This window comes from Rhipicephalus microplus, chromosome 9 (assembly GCF_043290135.1).
Source record: "Rhipicephalus microplus isolate Deutch F79 chromosome 9, USDA_Rmic, whole genome shotgun sequence".
Taxonomy (NCBI): domain Eukaryota; kingdom Metazoa; phylum Arthropoda; class Arachnida; order Ixodida; family Ixodidae; genus Rhipicephalus; species Rhipicephalus microplus.
The window spans coordinates 4194758-4213582 of record NC_134708.1 but is presented as its reverse complement, the minus strand read 5'-3'; the positions used below and the strand labels follow the sequence as shown (position 1 = coordinate 4213582).

The 18825-nt window shown below is 45.3% G+C and overlaps 1 protein-coding gene across 2 annotated transcripts; it reads right to left on the bottom strand.

Moving 5' to 3' along the window:
• Positions 1 to 1065: 1065 nt before the first annotated feature.
• EloC (transcription elongation factor elongin C) lies at positions 1066 to 14976 on the bottom strand. Of its 2 annotated transcripts, none has more exons than XM_037415328.2 (3): positions 14824 to 14976; positions 13189 to 13412; positions 1066 to 1271 (listed from the first exon to the last, which is right to left on the bottom strand). In XM_037415328.2, exons 2-3 carry the CDS (start codon positions 13398 to 13400, stop codon positions 1130 to 1132), a joined length of 354 nt encoding a protein of 117 aa, XP_037271225.1. In that variant the 5' UTR covers positions 13401 to 13412; positions 14824 to 14976; the 3' UTR covers positions 1066 to 1129. The 2 variants fall into 2 exon arrangements, with proteins under 2 accessions (XP_037271225.1, XP_075729126.1); XM_075873011.1 differs by lacking the exon at positions 14824 to 14976 and adding an exon at positions 14052 to 14170.
• Between the last annotated feature and the right edge of the window lie 3849 nt (positions 14977 to 18825).

The following is an 18825-nucleotide window of genomic DNA, read 5'->3' as shown; positions in this document are numbered from 1 at the left end:
ACAACTGCCTGCCTAAATTGGTTTTATACTTCCACCTGCACCTCTGTTTAGAGCGTCAAGTGGAGACGTGGGTCTTGGAAGAGTGTTTTTACAAGTGGGTGAGCACAATTTACTCTTTCTTTTCTGCAGATTACAACTCTTAGAGTAGATTTTTAAGGGCTGCATTAGCAAAACATATGCTATTTCAACAATGTTCCCGTATGAAAATGGATAGCTGGGCTAGTTTGTGGCAATTTATGTTAAAGCAGGTAGCGCAAAGGAACAGTGACACATGGGCTCGGCTTCGGTACTTGTTCTTTTGCACCATCTGCTTTAAGATGTTTTCTCGTATAATTCAAACGGGGATTTCCGCCAACTTCTTTTTAGTCAAACACAAAAACAGATAATGTAACAAGATTGTCGGAAAGCTGGTCTAGTTGATATATTTTTTATGTTTTTTTTTTGAAATTATTATTCAGGATAGTGTGTATAAAACAGAAGCTTTTCACACAAATTTGAAACCGTTTATTTACCATTTTACTACTTTGCCATAAACAATCATCGACATTTTTGGTGCAACCAGCTCTCGGACAGCCTTTCCAAATACTTTGTTGTGGTTGACCAAGCAAAGATACCAAAAAAGCGTTGAAAAAAAAAAAAGTTATTTAAAATTGAATAACTTTTATTCTAATGCAGATGATAGAAACCTACTTGAATATCTGGAAACTGCGGAAAACTAAACTAACAACTGCATTAATTTCGTTCAGCTAACCCAACTAGTAAAGAAAATTTTTTCTCAAGTCCTGCGTCTTCTCTTAAATAGAAACATTTTTGTTTTCTTAGGTTCCATTTCACGCGGTTACATTGTATTTTAGATGAAAATCGACTAAATGAACACCCAAAAAATGGATAACAGAAGTAGTTATCGAGTGCACAAAATTTTATTTACAGAGCTAAGCACAGAGTGCATGCCACTGCAACAAATCTCTTTGTTGGTGCGATTACCAAGTCATTACTGCAGTATAGTGCATGCGGTTCGCACAAAGAAGCAATCATCCAGTGGCGACGTCCAAAACAGGAAATGTATCACAGACAACGCAGCAAGACAAACTTTATTTCAAGGGGGGGCAGCACAGTAACGAAGCGGGCGTCAGCAGTCGAGGAAGTTTGCTGCCATGAGCAGCTCGAGGGCAATCTCTGGCGCAATGGGGAACTCTGGGATCTCGGTCGAGCTGTTTGTGTAGCGCACCTTGTACGTGAAGTACTGGCACACCTTCTGTAGCACATGAGATCTGCACATATAAAGAATTAGACTTCTCTTACCACAGGTTTCTACTATAGCCATTTAGGTCTCAAAAAGGGAATTCCAGCTAAATTTAACTTCCAGAATTGAGTTATTTCGCTATTTAACACTTTCTAGGTTCACCTATATTTTTGACATGGTGATATAAAAACTATATTATCTCACTACATCAAAGAGTATTTACGATGTACATCAAAAAGTATTTACGATGCAGTGGCCAAAGTTAGTGCACCTAATTTCAGCACCAGCAGTTTCATTTCTTATGAGCCTTCACAGCACTGTTTTTTATTCCTGTAGAGCTTGCTTCACTGCGAGAATCAACCACCTTTCTTCAGTCTATTTGGCTGTCCTTGCTTTTGCTGTCAAAATTGTCAAGTTGTGGGGTCTGAAGATGGCGAGAGCCACCACGCTCTTGGACCAAACGGAGACAGCAGTCGCGGTCGGAACAAACCAAACACATTTAGTTAACTACATTTAGAACAACAATATCGTCAGCCGAATCAATATAACATCAATCGTGATCAACACGCTAAGACATCCATAAACACTATTAAACAACACTCAAGAACATGACAAACAAGGTGGTGTCGGTAATGCCCGACTCACCACGTGGGCCCGCCACAGACCCACCGCTTGAGGCAACCGTCCCCGCTACCGCTGCACGCCAGACGAGACCAGCTTATTTCTTGTGCGCTGGCACCAAGACAGCTGGTGCTACGTTTTCTAACCATGATGATGATGGTGGCAATAAATGCTCACGAGCAAAACGCCACCTACCACCCGGTAGTTGTAACACCAAAATACGGCTTCTGTGCGAGACACATGCTTCACGAGGTGCAAACAACTCCTCTACAGGGCGTGTCAGCACCACTACACTTTTTCAACCTTAATTCAAACCATATCCCCCAAACAACATGAAAGAAATCAGCTACACAAGCTCTAACAAAAGATGAAAACATGTGTCTTTAAAGAATGTCCATGAACTACGACACCACCGCCGGTCGACACTGCTGCACTGTCTGGCTCGATAACTTCACCTCGGTACCGGTCCCATAGACGAACCATCACTCGCGCCGACTCGTTTTCTAGTTGCGACCAGCATTCACGAGAACGCCGGACTGCAGGCAATTGTGCAGGTCCCAGGCATGTCCATCGCCCGACCTCAGGACTACATTCCTGGGCAGCGGCACTGACGATGTGCAGAAGACAGCCAGTCGCGGGTTACATCACTCCCGCAGCATACATTCCCAACATTTTAAAGAACAATGCAGTAGGACAAAGGGAAGGGAGCTTCAAGCTTCTCGCCCTGCTGGTACGATGATCAGCCCTGCTAGCTAGTACATCGGCAGCGGCCGAGACGCCAGACTAAAACAAAACAAAAAGTCGCTTTTCCTAACTTGTGCATCGCAAGATACAAAAAAGTGAGAGAAGCAGAGTGCAGCACCTCAACGCCACGATCCACCTAGTTGGCCCTATCGCTCGCCGCACACAGCAGCTTACGGAGCGATCGGCGTCCATCGTCTCGGCCGGCGTCACGACCCCCTCGGCACGAGCCGCAATACCAGACAGCAACGACCCCCGGCTCCCTGAGCCAAAAAAAGATAGACGAAGCTATTTACAGAAAATCGGACCACCCATGAGGCTTCCACACTCGCTCGCTTCAGGCCTGGCCTACAATCCACGTGCTCTAAGCTTTGCTCACCCGAGGATGCAGACCACATGGTTCTTGTCCCAACTCAACAACGTTCTTGAAAACCAACCACAACACAAAAATACCTTGAGAGGAGAAAGAAACATTAAAAACTCAACGTGCCGACAAGTTCAAACACGTTACAACCAATCTCCTCGCTCTCAACAAAGCACACTGCCGATGCTAACAAAGAAGTCCACCTAGGCCCACTCTACCCTAGCTTTAGCAAAAGCTTATACCGAACCGCGAAAACTGTCGTCCGATGCTCCAAAAGCCCCACGTTGGGCGCCAGTGTGGGTTCTTGAAATGGCGAGAGCGCCTGGCTCTCGGAAAGAATGGACACAGTAGACACGGTCGGAACAAACCAACCCAAACACACACTTATTCAACTAGTTTAGAATGACGATATCGCCCGCCGAATTATTATACATCAATCGTGATCAACACGCTAAGACATCTTTACACAATATTACCACACACTCTAAAAACATGACAAACAAGGCGGTGTTGCCAACGCTCTGACTCCCCACAAAGGCCCCCGGCAGACGGCCTACGGTGCCATGCACCGGGGTCACCCTGTGAGAGACAACCATTCGCGCCGAACGCCACCTGCCGAAGAGACATGCTCAACCCTCTCTGCTGTCACCAAGGCTTGCCTGCCGCCAGCGGTAACCGCCGGCGCCAATGTTTTCTAATCATGAGGATGATTGTGGTGACCACCGCTCGGGAACACAACGCCACCTATCGCTCAACAGCCATGACCCCTCAAATGCGGCTTCTGCGCGAGACACGTGCGCCATGAGGCGCAAACGACTTCAGAGGAGATGTTAGCACCCCCACAAGTTACAGCCTCTGTGTTATACGATGGCAAAAATATGACTCGTACAGGTTATATATTCGTGCAGGGTCGTGCCGTTCGATCAAAACACACGCGTGTTTGTATGTACAGTAGTCATGCGGGTAAATGTACAGCATGTATCGCATTACAACATACAAGCATGGCTAATCGCAAAATGCAGTCCTATTGTTAGGCAACTTCGGATCGCTAGCTCGGTGCTGATACTACATACGGCAGGCAGCGCTCTTCTTTGTGACGAATATACGATGGAGAACAGAGCGATTTGGTGCCCGCATATAAGCAAAACAGCGCAAAAACAACGAGGACTAAGGGAAAGTGAACACAACACAGACGGTTACTTTTAACTGAAAGGTTTACTGAAAAAGCAGCTTAAAATGCTATTAGCTGTGCATGCTCTCACAAGGCCAATGCAGTTCCGCCACAGTGGTCTAGTGTCTAAGGTACTTGGCTGCTGATCCCGCAGGTCGCAAGATCGAATCCCGGCTGCGGCGGCTGCATTTTTGATGCAGGTGAAAACCCTGTGGGCCTGTATTTCTGGTTATTTCACATCGAGACATTGCTCGGCGAAGGCATGCAGTGTGTGTGTGTAATTTGACCCCTGTTCATGTGCTCTACAAGAAAAAAATTTATCTTTCACAGCGCAGTACCGTAATTACTCGAATCTAACCCGCACCTTTTTTCCGGTTAAGCGAGTTCATAAATTGCAAGCGCGTTAGAATCGAGTACGAACAAAAAAATTACGGTCAATTTATTGCCATCGGCAAATCCAAAATGGCCGCCCCCTACGTGCGTCGGCATGGCGCGTCGGCCATTTCTGCCTATGTGTTTCCCATGTGCGGCACTTCGTACGTGTGCTGAGGAGTTCGTCATCTAGTAGATGCATTAGCATCGAAGGAGTGGAAGGGCCGACTCCAAAAACTCGAGTGCACCTCGATGCCGCTTTTAAAGGAAAAGTCATCGCGTGTGCTGAAACGGACGGGAATCAGGCCACATCGCGGTCGTTCGGAGTTCCCGAAACGTGCGTGCGGGACCGGCGGAAACAAAAGCAGAAAATTGTCTACAGCAAAGCTTCACGCAAAGGCTTCAGTGGACCACAGCAGGGTCGGTTTCCGCAAATTAAAGAGCTGCTCGGCGAGTATGTGCTTGAGCAGCGAGCGGCACAGCGGCCCGTGACCACAGAACCGCTCCAAGTGTGGGCTATGCAATTAGTCTTAGAAAAAGGTTCAATGCGGAGCCAGTTTAAAGCGAGCAGGTGCTGGCTAACTAACTTTATGAAGAGGAAAGGCTTTTCCCTCCGAAGGGGAACATGCATATGCGAAAAGTTTCGCGGAGCAGTACGATGAAAAGCTTCACAGTTTTCAGAGGTTCGTCCTAAACTTGCGGCGCAACAACGGCTACCTGCTTGGGCAAATCGGGAATGCCGATCAGAGGCCTCTTTACTTCGACATGCCTGGCACCACAACCGTCGAGAAGAAGGGGGAGAAGCAAGTTCGCGTGCCGACATCGGTCCACGGTAAAACTACAGTGACGGCGATGCTCTGTTACACGTCAGATGGGCACAAGCTTCGCCCGTACCTCATATTTAAATGGAAGACGCTCCCGAAAGGAGTAGTTTTTTCGAGTGGTGTGATCGTGCGGGCCAGCGAGAAAAATGGGTGCGCGTTGTTTATCGATGTCTTGCGTTTTTTTTTTTTTCGCGGTGGAAATCGAGTGCACGTTACAATCGAGGGCGCGGTAGAATCGAGTAAATACGGTAATCACTTATGGAGCTCATGGTATGCGCGTGCTTAACTCTAATGACTCGAGAGTAATTTTACCCAGTATTCATACTATAATAATTTCGCGTTGCAAAACTGCTATCCCCTTAAACCAAGACACTCTTAAATAGAAAAAAACAAAAAAAATCACAATCAATTTTTACAGCCTTTTTATATCACAATCAATTTTTATAGCCTTTCTAGTTGAAAGAGCATGATAATTTAGCACTGCCTTTAATTATTCGAGTGGTGTGATCGTGCGGGCCAGCGAGAAAAATGGGTGCGCGTTGTTTATCGATGTCTTGCGTTTTTTTTTTTTGTTTTTTTTCGCGGTGGAAATCGAGGGCGCGGTAGAATCGAGTAAATACAGTAATCACTTATGGAGCTCATGGTATGCGCGTGCTTAACTCTAATGACTCGAGAGTGATTTTACCCAGTATTCATACTATAATAATTTCGCGTTGCAAAACTGCTATCCCCTTAAACCAAGACACTCTTAAATAGAAAAAACAAAAAAAATCACAATCAATTTTTACAGACTTTTTATATCACAATCAATTTTTATAGCCTTTCTAGTTGAAAGAGCATGATAATTTAGCAATGCCTTTAATTATGCCACGTAACATTTCTAGACCCTTTCGAAAATCCCTAGATTCAACAAAAAAGATGCCAAGTCGCTAAAGAAGGCTGAAAATCTCTAAATCTAGAGATAAATCTCTAGGGTTGTCATCACTGCACTGGAGGCAACCGGCCACACTACCGCCCCACGCCAGAAGAGGCCACAAATTTGTGGTGCGAATGGAAGAGGAATGGTGTTTATATGTTCCTGAGACACTCTTGTCACGAGCCCAATAGCTGAAATGCTTAGAAAATAAATTTTAATAAGCAAATAGGTGCAAAACCGAAACCCAAACGGACACCGCATCTGCGTATAAGGTACTATTTGGTAAAAACTGGAGGCCGTATACTGGTCCTGCCGGCGTGTATATGACAACTGAAAGCCAGAGCAGTGAAGCGCTGGCCTAACACCACAGAGGAAGAAAAAGTTTTCCCATGCTATTGGGGGCAAGAACATGCCGTGGCGCCTCCATACGGAGCATCCTCGTGACATACGTGGTTGGATTGCTCCACCACCCTCTTGTGCACAGCTGCTTTTGCGTTTACTCTTTTTATTAATAATTTCTTGTACTTAACGAAATCGGGAAAATACTGCTGCAGCTTTTCTTCTCTGACTGTGCGAAGTGCTAAATAACTGCCCTGCAAAAGTGTTACGCTTCTCACAAGGACTGACTGTCGGTGGCATCATTTATAGCCACCTAAAAGGAAAAAAAAAAAAAAAACGGCGGCCGAGTGCGTCGCCTCTGTAATAGGCGACTACTCATTCCAAGTCGAATCGAAGGATCAAGTGGTATTAATGATAAAAAAACTCATATTTGCAGCAAGAAGTGCGCGCAACCACGCTACTTCATTCATGGTAAGTTTACATCTAAAGACGGACCGTGGTTGACATTCAAGCATGCGCATATTACATTTAAGTTTAGCACATATAACCCTACGAGCACAGCGCAAGCGGACTCCCTGCTTTGTGGGAAGCAACACAGCATTCTTGCAGCTGCATGCAGCTGCAACCTTTCTGTTACGATTGCGGGCAAACGGAGAATCACAAGAGCCTGATTCAGAGTTTTAACTTTTCTTCATGGCAACGCTCCTAATATTTATTGCACAAAACATCTACAATGATCACACGTTTGCACATTCAATCGCCATCTAGCCGCACATGGGTGAAAATCATGAATGACTGGTTCAGTTCCAGAGCTTCTACAGAGAGATAAATCGTGATTAAAAGAATGCAATCAGCCAAACCTGTCATTTTACGCCCTTGAACATGCTGCGAGGTCTTGCGTACCATGATCTAAACGGCAATTTCATGTTTCAGTAACATTGCCTGTGTCCAGTTTTTCTTTTTTGTAGTTTCATTCATAAGCTGTGTGATATATCACGGCAGCTTTTCGAAGACGAATCAGTTTTCGAAGCTGACCACGTTTTCGCCTGTAGATCAAAACAACAATAAGAGGAAGTGACAGTGGCAATGGGTCCACAGACGTAACCAATAAGCAAACAACCTTGTGAGTAGAAGTCTCACACAGCAGAGCGTTGGCAGTGTTTTTTTTTTTTTTTTTTTCAGAGGGGGTACCACGTTTATCAAAACTCGGGGGACGGGCAGGCAGGTGTGGACGACCGTTATTTCGTGCGCTATATACCATGAAAAAATCGGGAGGGGGGGGGGGGGGGGCACGATACTTGGTATGCCACCCCCTGGCTGTGCCACTGGCGGATGGAATCCGCGCGGTCGGGTACACACATGGGGTCGGACGCCCAAGGAAAAGAATAGTAGTGGGGCAGACTACAGTAAATGTTACCGTGGCGAGAAAAATAAGCTGTAGCAAGAATTAGAGCGAAACATGTATGGCCTAAGAAAGAAGGTTTCGTTGAACGTGCTGGCAAACACGCAGAAGCCACTGGCCACGAAATAGGCCGGAATAAAGTAAAAATGACGAAAACAAGGAGAAAGGCACAGCACTTCTGGGCAATATCTTGACTCTCTGACAATTCAGAGTCCCATTTTAAAATATGCATAATCGAACTGTTGGCACATTAATTTTCAACTGTGAACGAAGCTCCTGTGCAGAAATTGAGACATTTTGCTTTTATGTGAAAATTGCATGATCTGAGCTCTTTTTAAACCTATTGGCTCGAAATAATGACCATAACAATGAAGAAAGAGAGGTGACAGGGGCACTGTAAACAGGCTGTGCCAGTGACATAGCGTACCTAGCACACTGTGGCACGTCGCCGGTAACATTTACTGCAACTTTCCACATTGCGTAGTCTGCAGAAGTCCGCACAGCAATGCAACGCTGTCAAAAAATGAGAACACCAAGAAAACACCAAACTGCCAGCTTTCCTTCGACATAGCGAGGCGAGATCACATGATCCAACCCTGCACGTCACAGCGATTGCAGCGCTCCCGCCTCCAGTGGTGGGCCTCATGCCCAATACCCGTGCCAAACACCATCGCCGTCGCCTCGTGCCCAGCACAATAAGTGCTCTAGCGGCCAAATTGTGTCATCGACTGCGTCACTTCTGCTGACATGCCAAACATGACATCATACAGACAGTGTTGCCAATAATTCTAGCGAATGAGGTGAGCTTTTCCGAGTCAACCTTCAAAATTAATTTGCAAACAATCAGCACATCCCTCAAGCCCGTAATTTGACATAAATGACGGAAATATGCAAGGGAACGTACACAGAGAATTTCATTGAGATCTATTGACCTCGAAAAATCGCCGGAGTTGGCCTTTAATGGGGAGTATCTTATACCCTTGTTATACTGTGCCACACGGGCAGAGAAAATGGCATTTACTTTTTAATGCCTTCAGATTGAATGTTATTCACGTGGTGCCACATGGATGAACAAAATGGCATTTGTTCAAGTGCCATTCATCACCTAGTGCCATCGCCAGAACTCATTCGACTGAAAAATGCATACTCTCGACGGCAAAGCTGATGTAATTGTATAAAACGACGTTTGATTAGACTGGAAGGAAACTTTTCACGTATTTTATTTACACTAATCACTTAAACAAGTACTCAAAAATTTATATTCAGCTGGTAGACACTGTAAAATAAATGCGATAGGTGCCATTTTCTTTTTACGCTGCAGATGTGGCTTGCTTTGGCTTAAGCTGCTACATGGTCGGTTGCAACGTCGTGAAACAAAGTGATGAACGAAATCCAACTGCACTGTAATATGCTTATTTATACATTTATTTATTAACTGATGTGTATGAAGCCTGTAAACGCTTGTTTATTTCTTAGCTGCTACCCACCCAATGCTCACGAGGAAGGTGCTGCGATCGACATCATCAAGTCAAATGCCATTCACTTTGGACGTGTAGCAGCGCTGTCGAAAAAAATGTAATTCGGGAACTGAAGGCCTTCGCTAACGAATGTCATTTTCTATGCCCGTGTGGCACGAGTATTACACAGGCAGCTTAAACCGCGGTTCAATAACCGTGCTTACGTTAACCGCAGTTTGCTGATGTTACACGGCACACGAAACCCCGGTTACGTCGCTAACCGCAGTTTTAGAAAACCGAGCTTGGCAACCCCGGTTAGGCAGATAACCGAGAAAGTGACAGTGCCCACCCCCGATGAGTGCACTCAGAGAGCGCGCGTGGCGTTTTTCTGTCGTGACAGACGCAGTATCTCTCTAGCGCAGTATCTCTCTAGCAGACATAGTAGCTCTCTAGTAGCTGTGCAACATCGGCGAACCGTGGTGGGTTGTAACTGCGCTTAGCTTACCTGTGTAAAATGGGTATTAGTAACCTGCAATTCGCTGATGACATAGTCTTGATGAGTAACCTATGGGACGAATTACAGCTCATGATTACAGAAATGGATAGGGAAAGCAGAACAGTAGGTCTGAAAATAAATATGCACAAAACTAAAGTAATGTGCAACAGTCTCGGCAGAAAACAGCTCTTTGCGATTGGTGGAGAGACACTGGAAGTTGTAAAGGATTATGTATACTTCGAATGGGTAGTAAGCGCGGAGCCGAACCACGAGACTGAAATAACTAGAAGAATGGGATGGATCTTATTCGGCAACATTCTTAAATCATAAATGGTAATCTGCCACCAACCCTCAAGAGGAAAGTATATAACAGCTGCATCTTGCCGATACTTATCCACGGAGCAGAAACCTGGAGGCTTACAAAGAGGGTTCAGCGTAAATTGAAGACGACGTAACAAACGATGGAAAGGAAAATGATAGGCGTAACCTTGACAGACAAGAAGAGAGCAGAGTTATTCAGGGAACAAACCAGGATTAAGGATATCATAGCTGAAATCAAGAAAAAGATATTGACATAGGCCAGGCACGTAGCGCATAGGCAGCATAACCGCTGGTCATTAAGGGTAACCGACTGATTTACCAGAGAAGGCAAGCCCAGAAAGTTAGGTGGGCCGACAAGATTAAAAAGTTTGCAGATATAACGTGTCCCGTCCTGTTGATGCAATTTTTGTTGATTTCTCCAAAGCCTTTGATCGCGTGCCACATAAACGTCTGTTCCTAAAAATTCGCCAACTCCAACTCAACCAAAACAAAACACAATGGATAGAAGAATTTTTAACCAATCGTTTCCAGACAGTCAAGTTAAACAATCATATTTCTAACCAAACACGTGTTTCATCTGGGGTCCCTCAGGGGTCAGTGTTAGGTCCTCTTTTATTCCTGATTTACATCAATGACATAGCATGCAGCCTAAAATCACCAATTCGCTTGTTTGCGGATGATTGCGTAGTGTATAGAGAAATATCTAATCCAGACGATACAATTATCTTACAATCTGATCTTATTAGGCTAGAGGAATGGTGTAGCCGCTGGCAAATGAAAATAAATGTAGAAAAAACCAAACACATAATGTTTAGTCCTACCCCCGAGACAGTTCCTGCTAACTACAAAATAAATGATACTACAATAGATTCAGTTCAATCGTTTAAATATTTAGGTGTGTTCTTTACGGCGAATTTAAAGTGGACGTGCCACATAGAATACATATCTACTAAAGCCTTTAAAAAACTCAGCCTTCTCAAAAGGCGCCTACATTTAGCCACCAAGGAAACCAGGCTTCATGCATATAATTGTCTTATCCAGCCCTCACTAGAATACGGTTCAATCATATGGCATCCTCAGGGCGCAAACCTAACTAACCTTTTGGAATCTGTCCAGAACAAGGCAACCCGGTTCATCACGTTCTCGTACTCACGTTACCAAAGCGTATCTTCTTTAAAGAATTCACTTCATCTTCCCTCGCTTGCCATGCGCCGAAAGTTGGCTCGACTATCTTTTTTTCATTCGCTGTACCACAGTAGCACGCCGTTTTCCCAGCTTCATATCATTCCACCACCTCATATCTCCGCCCGGATAGACCACACTTTCAAAGTTAAACCAATTTTCGCTAAAACAGAAAGATATAAAAACTCTCCTTTAGTCCTTGCAATCGCAGAATGGAACGCGTTACCTGCTCACATCGCAGAACTGTCCGATTCATCATCTTTTCAACATGCACTCAAAACCTTTCTTGAAGTTCTTTGATGACGCATAAATCCTTATTTTGATTTTCTTCTTCTTCTATGTTTCTCTCTGTATTTTTTTCTTTTTCTTCTTTTTTGCACACTGTTGTTGAGTGTACTGGTCGCGCTTTTTTGTTCTTGTTTACTGTTTTAAAGTGCATTTCGCGTGAACCCCCCTTTTTTTTTCATTCAATGTAATCTATTGTTGTATGGCGTTGTTTCTGGGCTGCACTTTCAGTTTCTCGATGCAGTAGACATGTATACCATCTCTGCCTTCATTTATGTTCTGTACTGTACTTGTGATCATAACCCCACTCTATCCCCCCCTATGTAATGCCCATTCGGGCCTTTAGGGTATTTAAATAAAAAATAAATAAAAAAGAAACGAAAAGTACAAAACTGAGTTGATTAGCTGATCGTGGGATCTGCAGTGGTCGTAGTCAGGCTGATGATGATGATGATGAAACATTAGATCAAAATAAGTAGTACAAGTTGAGAAAAAAGCACTTTACTGGTAGGCTGTCGGGAAAAGCTATGTGAAAATTGGGGTTTAGAAAATGCGAATTCGCAGCTTCCCATGGCACGGTGCCACCATATTGGCATCATCGTAAAGAGGACAGACTGGAGCTCAAGCCACAAAGCTGCATTTCTCCAGTGAAAAATAAAGCCAGCTTCCTTCAGAGTTCTGTTTTGTTAGCTTCTAGTTCCAGTTTTTTTTTTTTTTCTTGTGCTTCATTTCGTCAGCTTTCATGTTATGAGCAGTGGCTGTCAGTCATCCCTGTACCATTTCGCAACAAATTAAGACATAGCCATTATGTATTCTGCACTTGGATTCTGAGACATTAGTGAGTGCCATAAAGCTGGCGTTTTGTAAAAGTTGTAAGACAATATGCCCACGAAATTTCAAGAAGTTTTTTTGTATGCTTACTTCAATATTAAAAAATAACCCAATAGCATTACAGCACAGAATGGGCCCTTGTGAATGTCCTTATGTAAAAATTTTGACAAACTTGTTTAATCAATTTTGGAATGACAACGAAAATCTATCAAGTGCTGTAACTCAAGAGCTACATTAGATAGCTCAACCAATTTCAGTTATGATATCAGCAAAGAACGTCTGCATGCAAAAGTTCATCACTTTATCTTCATAAATAGCAATGATAGTTTTAATCGCCACATCCACCCTGAAGAGTTAATTATGTATCCACAACTGCAAATAATTGATTCACTGAAATGTTTAAATAAAAGCAACATATGTACTTGTGATTTTTATTAGATTTACATAACTTGACCTTCAGTGGCGCCATGCACTTTTTGTGAGAAATGTGAGAAACTCATTCATTGGCTGCTCCAGATCGCCATGTAGCAGTGAAACTCTATAGAGTCGAGAGAGTTGTGGCATTTTGAAGGCCCATGAGATGCACATATCAGTGAAAAGTTTCCTCAGAAGGCAGCACTCACGGTATTTCTCGGAAGTTGACCTCATTGGTCTCATTCTCTGCAAACTGGCCTGGGCCCGACAGCATAGCCTTGATGGTGCCCGAAGTAAGCGCATGCATACGCTTGATGATGAACTCGTGGCCATCAGATGAGATTAGCTTGACGTACATGGCATCGGGCCCCTCACAGCTCCCATACACCGTGCCCTCTTCCATGGGCTTGTCTTCAGACATGATGGCGGCACCCTGCGTACGTACACGTAATTAAAAATATGTCAAATACATTATCTTGCTACTGTGTGCCAAAGCATAGTTGTTGCAGGTCAGTTTTCTTCGTCTCGGTGGCTCCTGAATAATTACCGACACAAAAAATCTTATACCTTGCACATCTTAGTGCAAGATACAAGATGTGCAAACAAATGAAACTGTGCACCCAATCTGGGTTTCTCTCATCGAACATTGCGGATAGCTTTGCTACGAGCACAAGAGCATCCACGTTGTCTTTATGCTTTCTCTCTCAGTTGCTTACATTTTACGTGGCTGCGCACGCTTTATGCTTGCCATCCAGGTCAGTTAACGGTTCGCGCTGAACATTTTCGTACACTCGCACTGGTATTCAATAACCTTCGTCGGTATTCGAAAGAAGCTGCAACTAGTGGGCTGCTTCTTTCTTCCGCAAATGTCGCTACGATTGGAGCAGCCTACAATTGCGCATATAACCATCGCGGAGGATGAAACTCGTAGGTCCAACGAGACTCCCCTGAACAAGGCTTGACCGCGGGTCATAAAAACGGCCGACTCGCCCCAAGCAGTGACGGCGAGCGACGTAGGTGCTAGCACGCATTCTCTAAAAAAAAAAAAAGAGAGAAGAAGAAACGTCCGTACCGACGAGGTTGGCGTATGGCAGCTGTACAGTGGCAACAATACAGAGCTCTGCGTACATTTTAGTATTTAAAACAAAGGTCCCAGTGAAGTCAGAAAAGAGGGTACAAAATAAAATCAGAAGCTGCCAATTCCACTGCACACAAGAGTCTATATCATCCCCCTTCTGCCGATGACGACACAACGCAAGTCCCCCCCCCCCCCCCCCCAACCACCGAAATAAAGCGCAACAACGAGCGCCCACTTTAGATGCGCTTAACCGCGCGTTACGAGTGCGCTCTGCTGCGCAACCCCCATGACAAGCGTCACCGTAGAAAGCAATATGTACTTATAGTCGGGTCACTCCCGCATGACGCTAAATGTTTTGTTAACCCAATCAGACCATAACAGCGCAAAAAGACTGCATTGTTTACCCTGCCAAGACGAACCGCATCGGCCCCATGCGCGGTTAATAGGTAGCTACATTCTCGTGAAAACGAGATTAATCACAAAGACATTATTCGGTACAACAGTCCATTTTCAAACCTTGTAAATCATGTACTACGGATAGAGCTACTTTGAGCAGAAAGACAAAATCGATCGGCGAACACAACAGAATCGCTCTGGAGCTAGACCTACAGCACGGTCATGAGCGTCACTGGAAAGGCGTAGCAAAAAAAAAAGGCATATAAAAAGCTCAACCGATGTTTACCGGTGCGACCAGCCATTAATGAACTGTCATTTTGGCAACTATGTTAACTATACGACAAAACGAAGACGTAACTCCGATACTTACGCAGACAGCAGTCGTCCAAAATGCCAGGCCAGAAGCTTGGTGTGGTATCCCCTTTGCTAGCAGCTAGACATGGCCGTTGTTGCTGTACTTCACATTTAAGGGTAGACGGCGCTCAAAACACGTTCGATATTCGAGACACGTTCTTTTTTCTCAAACAAGGAAAACTCCAAATTGAACAGGCACTACACGCATTGATGTACGCAGATGGTATAGTTACAGTGTCTAGAAATATACTATATAGTACTAATGGCCGACAACAAAAAAGATTTGCAGAGATTGATGGGCATCTGCGGTAATGAAGGAGATAGGTTAAATTTCAGATTCTGTAAGGAAAAATCAGCATCATGATTTTTAATAATAATGAAGGTAGTGAGCTTACGATACAAGAGGTGACGCTAGAGATAACAGATAAATACAAATACCTGGGCGTACCTAAGGGAGCACGAAATATACACGACGACAAAAGGTAACAGGAATGCAGCAGTGATAAAAAATAGGGCACTGTGCAATTACAATAGGTATGATGTTGCGAGAGGAATATGGAAAGGGTTCACTGTTCCTGGTCTGACGTTCAGCAATGCGGTCTTGTGCATGAGATCAGAAGTTCAAGCAAAATTAGAAATTAAGCAACGTGGAATATGTAGGCTTGCCTTAGGAGCTCACGGGAATACATCAATTCAGGGAGTACAAGGTGATATGGGATGGACACCATTTGAGAACAGGGAAGCTAGCAGCAAGATAAAATTTGAGAAGCGATTGAGAGAAATGGGGGAGGAGCGTTGGGCTAGGAAGGTTTTCAGCTACTTGTACATGAAGAATGTCGATACAAAATGGAGAAAGCGAACTAGAAAATTGACTGGTAAATACTTGGAAAAGAGCAGGGGGCCAAACCAAAAAGAATTATCGGTTAAGAAGAAGGTGAAGGAAGCTGAGATCGACATGTGGAGAATTGGCATGATTAAGAAGTCCGCACTAGAGATCTATCGAACTTTTAAGCAAGAAATTGCCAAGCAAAGGATCTATCATAATACTCGGGGTAGTTCTCTACTGTTTGAGGCCAGGACGGAAGTATTGCGAACCAAGACATATCGGGCCAAATACGAAGGGGCAGACACGGTATGCAGTGCATGCGGAGAGAAAGAGGAAACTGCCGAACACTTGATAATGTTCTGTAAAGGGCTTCAATCTATTGTTCAGGATGATGGCGCCGAGTTTTTCAAAGCACTGGGGTTTGGGGACAGGGAGGGCAAAATAGACGTTAAGCGGGTAGAATTAACTAGAAGGAGGTTATCTGATTGGTGGCTAAAGTCAAGGCACGAGTAAAAATTAAGCCCTTCACTGCAAAGTACCAGTCCTCAACTTCACTATTTAAAGAAAAAAAAAGGATAAAAATTGTGATTAGTTCACTAAGTATTACGGCTAGGTGGCGTTAGCCGCCGCCCAATATATATATATATATATATATATATATATATATATATATATATATATATATATATATATATATATATATATATATATATTAAAATAGAGGTGTTGTACGTTGAGAAAGGTTCAGACGTAGCTTGGCAAAATGTCCTTTATCAGGCAGATCTGGCTAATGGCGAGCGGCGTGCGCGAGCTACTACTGCAGCCACCGATCATCGTCGTTTTCTTCGTTGCCAGCAGAGCGTCCGTTACTCAGATTCATTAATTCATTACAATTACTCCCCGCGAAATAAGGAGCCATCCTGGCGACCTATGGACAAGTAAACACGGGAGGGTCGTAGCAGGGCTTAAGTCTCGAGACGTGGACAATTTCCTGGCCACGACGACGTTGGTCAGAAGATGGTTCCAGTGGCTCGATGAGGTAATTCACCGGTGACGTTTTTTGTAGCACACGATATGGGCCGTGATACTTGGGGACCAACTTGGTAGAAAGGCCAGGTGTAGCAGAGGGAACATGCAGCCAGACGAGTGAACCTGGATCGTAGGAAGTGGTGTTATTTGATGCGTCATGGTGGTGCTTTTGGCGTCCTTGGTCTTGGGTTGTGAATGCTCTTGCCAGTTGGCGGCATTCCTCAGCGTATGTAGCGGCTTGAGACAAAGTCGTGGACTCTGAGGAGTCAGGTTTGTACGAAAGAATGGTGTCCATAGTGCAAGATGGTTCGCGTCCGTAAAGGAGGAAAAAAGGAGAGAACCCAGTAGTGCTTTGAATGGCGGTATTATAAGCGAACGTGATAAACGGAAGCACTCGGTCCCAATTGGAGTGGTCTGACGAGATATACATAGATAGCATGTCACCAAGAGTGCGGTTGAAGCGCTCTGTCATTCCATTGGTCTGGGGATGATAGGCGCTTGTAGTGCGGTGAACGACGTGGCACTCACGCAGCAATGCTGTGATGGCGTCTGACAAGAATACGCGACCACGATCGCTCAGTAACTCCCGAGGTGCTCCATGACGTAATACGATGTTGTGAAGAACGAAAGTCGCAACGTCTTTTGCTGTAGACGAGGGAAGGGATGAAGTTTCGGCATACCGCGTGAGATGGTCGACGGCAACTATGATCCAGCGGTTACCGTCAGCAGTGTTGGGAAGGGGACCATAGATATCGATGCCGACGCGGTCGAATGGTCGGGATGGGCATGGTAAGGGTAGCAAGGTACCGCTGGCGTGACAAGGGGGAGTTTTTCGTCTCTGGCACGTCGAGCAGGCCCGAACGTATTGTCGTATAAAACGGTAGATGCCACGCTAGTAATATCGGAGACGTATGCGAGAATAAGTCTTCAGGAAACCTGCGTGGCCACATTGGGGGTCGTCATGAAACGTGGAACAAATTTCGGATCGCAGATGACGTGGAATCACGAGTAGCCACTGACGTCCACCGGGTGCGTAGTTGCGTCGGTACAGCACGTCGTCGCGAGTGGCGAAGTGCTCCACTTGCCGACGCAACGTGCGAGAAGGGGGGGAAGCCGTCCGCCCAGCCAGGATGTCTAGAATCGAAGCAACCCAAGGGTCCTTGCGTTGCTCAGATGGCATGTCGGCGATGGTGACGGCAGTGGCATCACAGGTTATACTTTCGCAGCAGTCCGGGTCAGGGGGTAGAGGCGAACGGGATAGGGCGTCTGCGTCCGAATGTTTCCGGCCGGAGCGATAGACCACGCGAATATTATATTCTTGGGGGCGTAACGCCCATCGGGCGAGGCGACCGCTTGGATCCTTCAATGACGACAACCAGCAGAGGGCGTGGTGGTCAGTCACGACGTCAAAAGGGCGCCCGTACACGTAAGGTCGAAATTTTTCTATCGCCCAAATAATGGCGAGGCATTCCTTTTCAGTGACAGAATAGTTGCTTTCGGCTTTGCTAAGAGTTCGGCTTGCGTAGGCAACCACGTACTCTTGGAAGCCGTCTTTCTTCTGTGCAAGAATAGCGCCTAGCCCGACACCACTAGCGTCGGTGTGGATCTCTGTGGGTGCCGATGGGTCGTAGTGTCGCAGAATAGGCGGCGACGTGAGGAGGCGGCGCAGTTCATTGAAAGAGTCGTCACAGGTGGCAGACCAGGCTGAAAGGTCTCTGGAGCCGGCGAGGAGCTTGGTCAAAGGAGCGATGATCGTCGCGAAATTGCGGACGAAGCGCCGGAAGTAAGAGCAGAGACCTATGAAGCTTCGGAGCTCTTTCATGGTGGTCGGTTTGGGAAACGCTGAAACGGCTGTAAGTTTGGCAGGGTCAGGAAGAATGCCGTCTTTTGAAACCACGTGGCCAAGGATCGTAAGCTTTCGAGCGGCGAAATTGCACTTCTTCAGATTCAGTTGCAGCCCCGCGGCAGAAATACACGCGAGGACTTTCTCGAGGCGGGTTAAATGGGTTGCAAAATCAGTTGAAAAGACGACAATATCATCTAAATAACAAAGGCAAACGTTCCATTTGAGGCCTCGAAGGATAGAGTCCATCATCCGCTCGAAAGTAGCTGGCGCGTTGCAGAGGCCGAAGGGCATCACTGTGAATTCGTAAAGCCCGTCGG

Coding starts and splice junctions, on each gene's coding strand:
- EloC (XM_037415328.2), bottom strand. CDS start 13,400: ATGTCTGAAGACAAGCCCATGGAAGAGGGCACGGTGTATGGGAGCTGT. Junction 1,272..13,188: donor GTCAACTTCCGAGAAATACC/GTGAGTGCTGCC, acceptor TTATATGTGCAG/ATCTCATGTGCTACAGAAGG.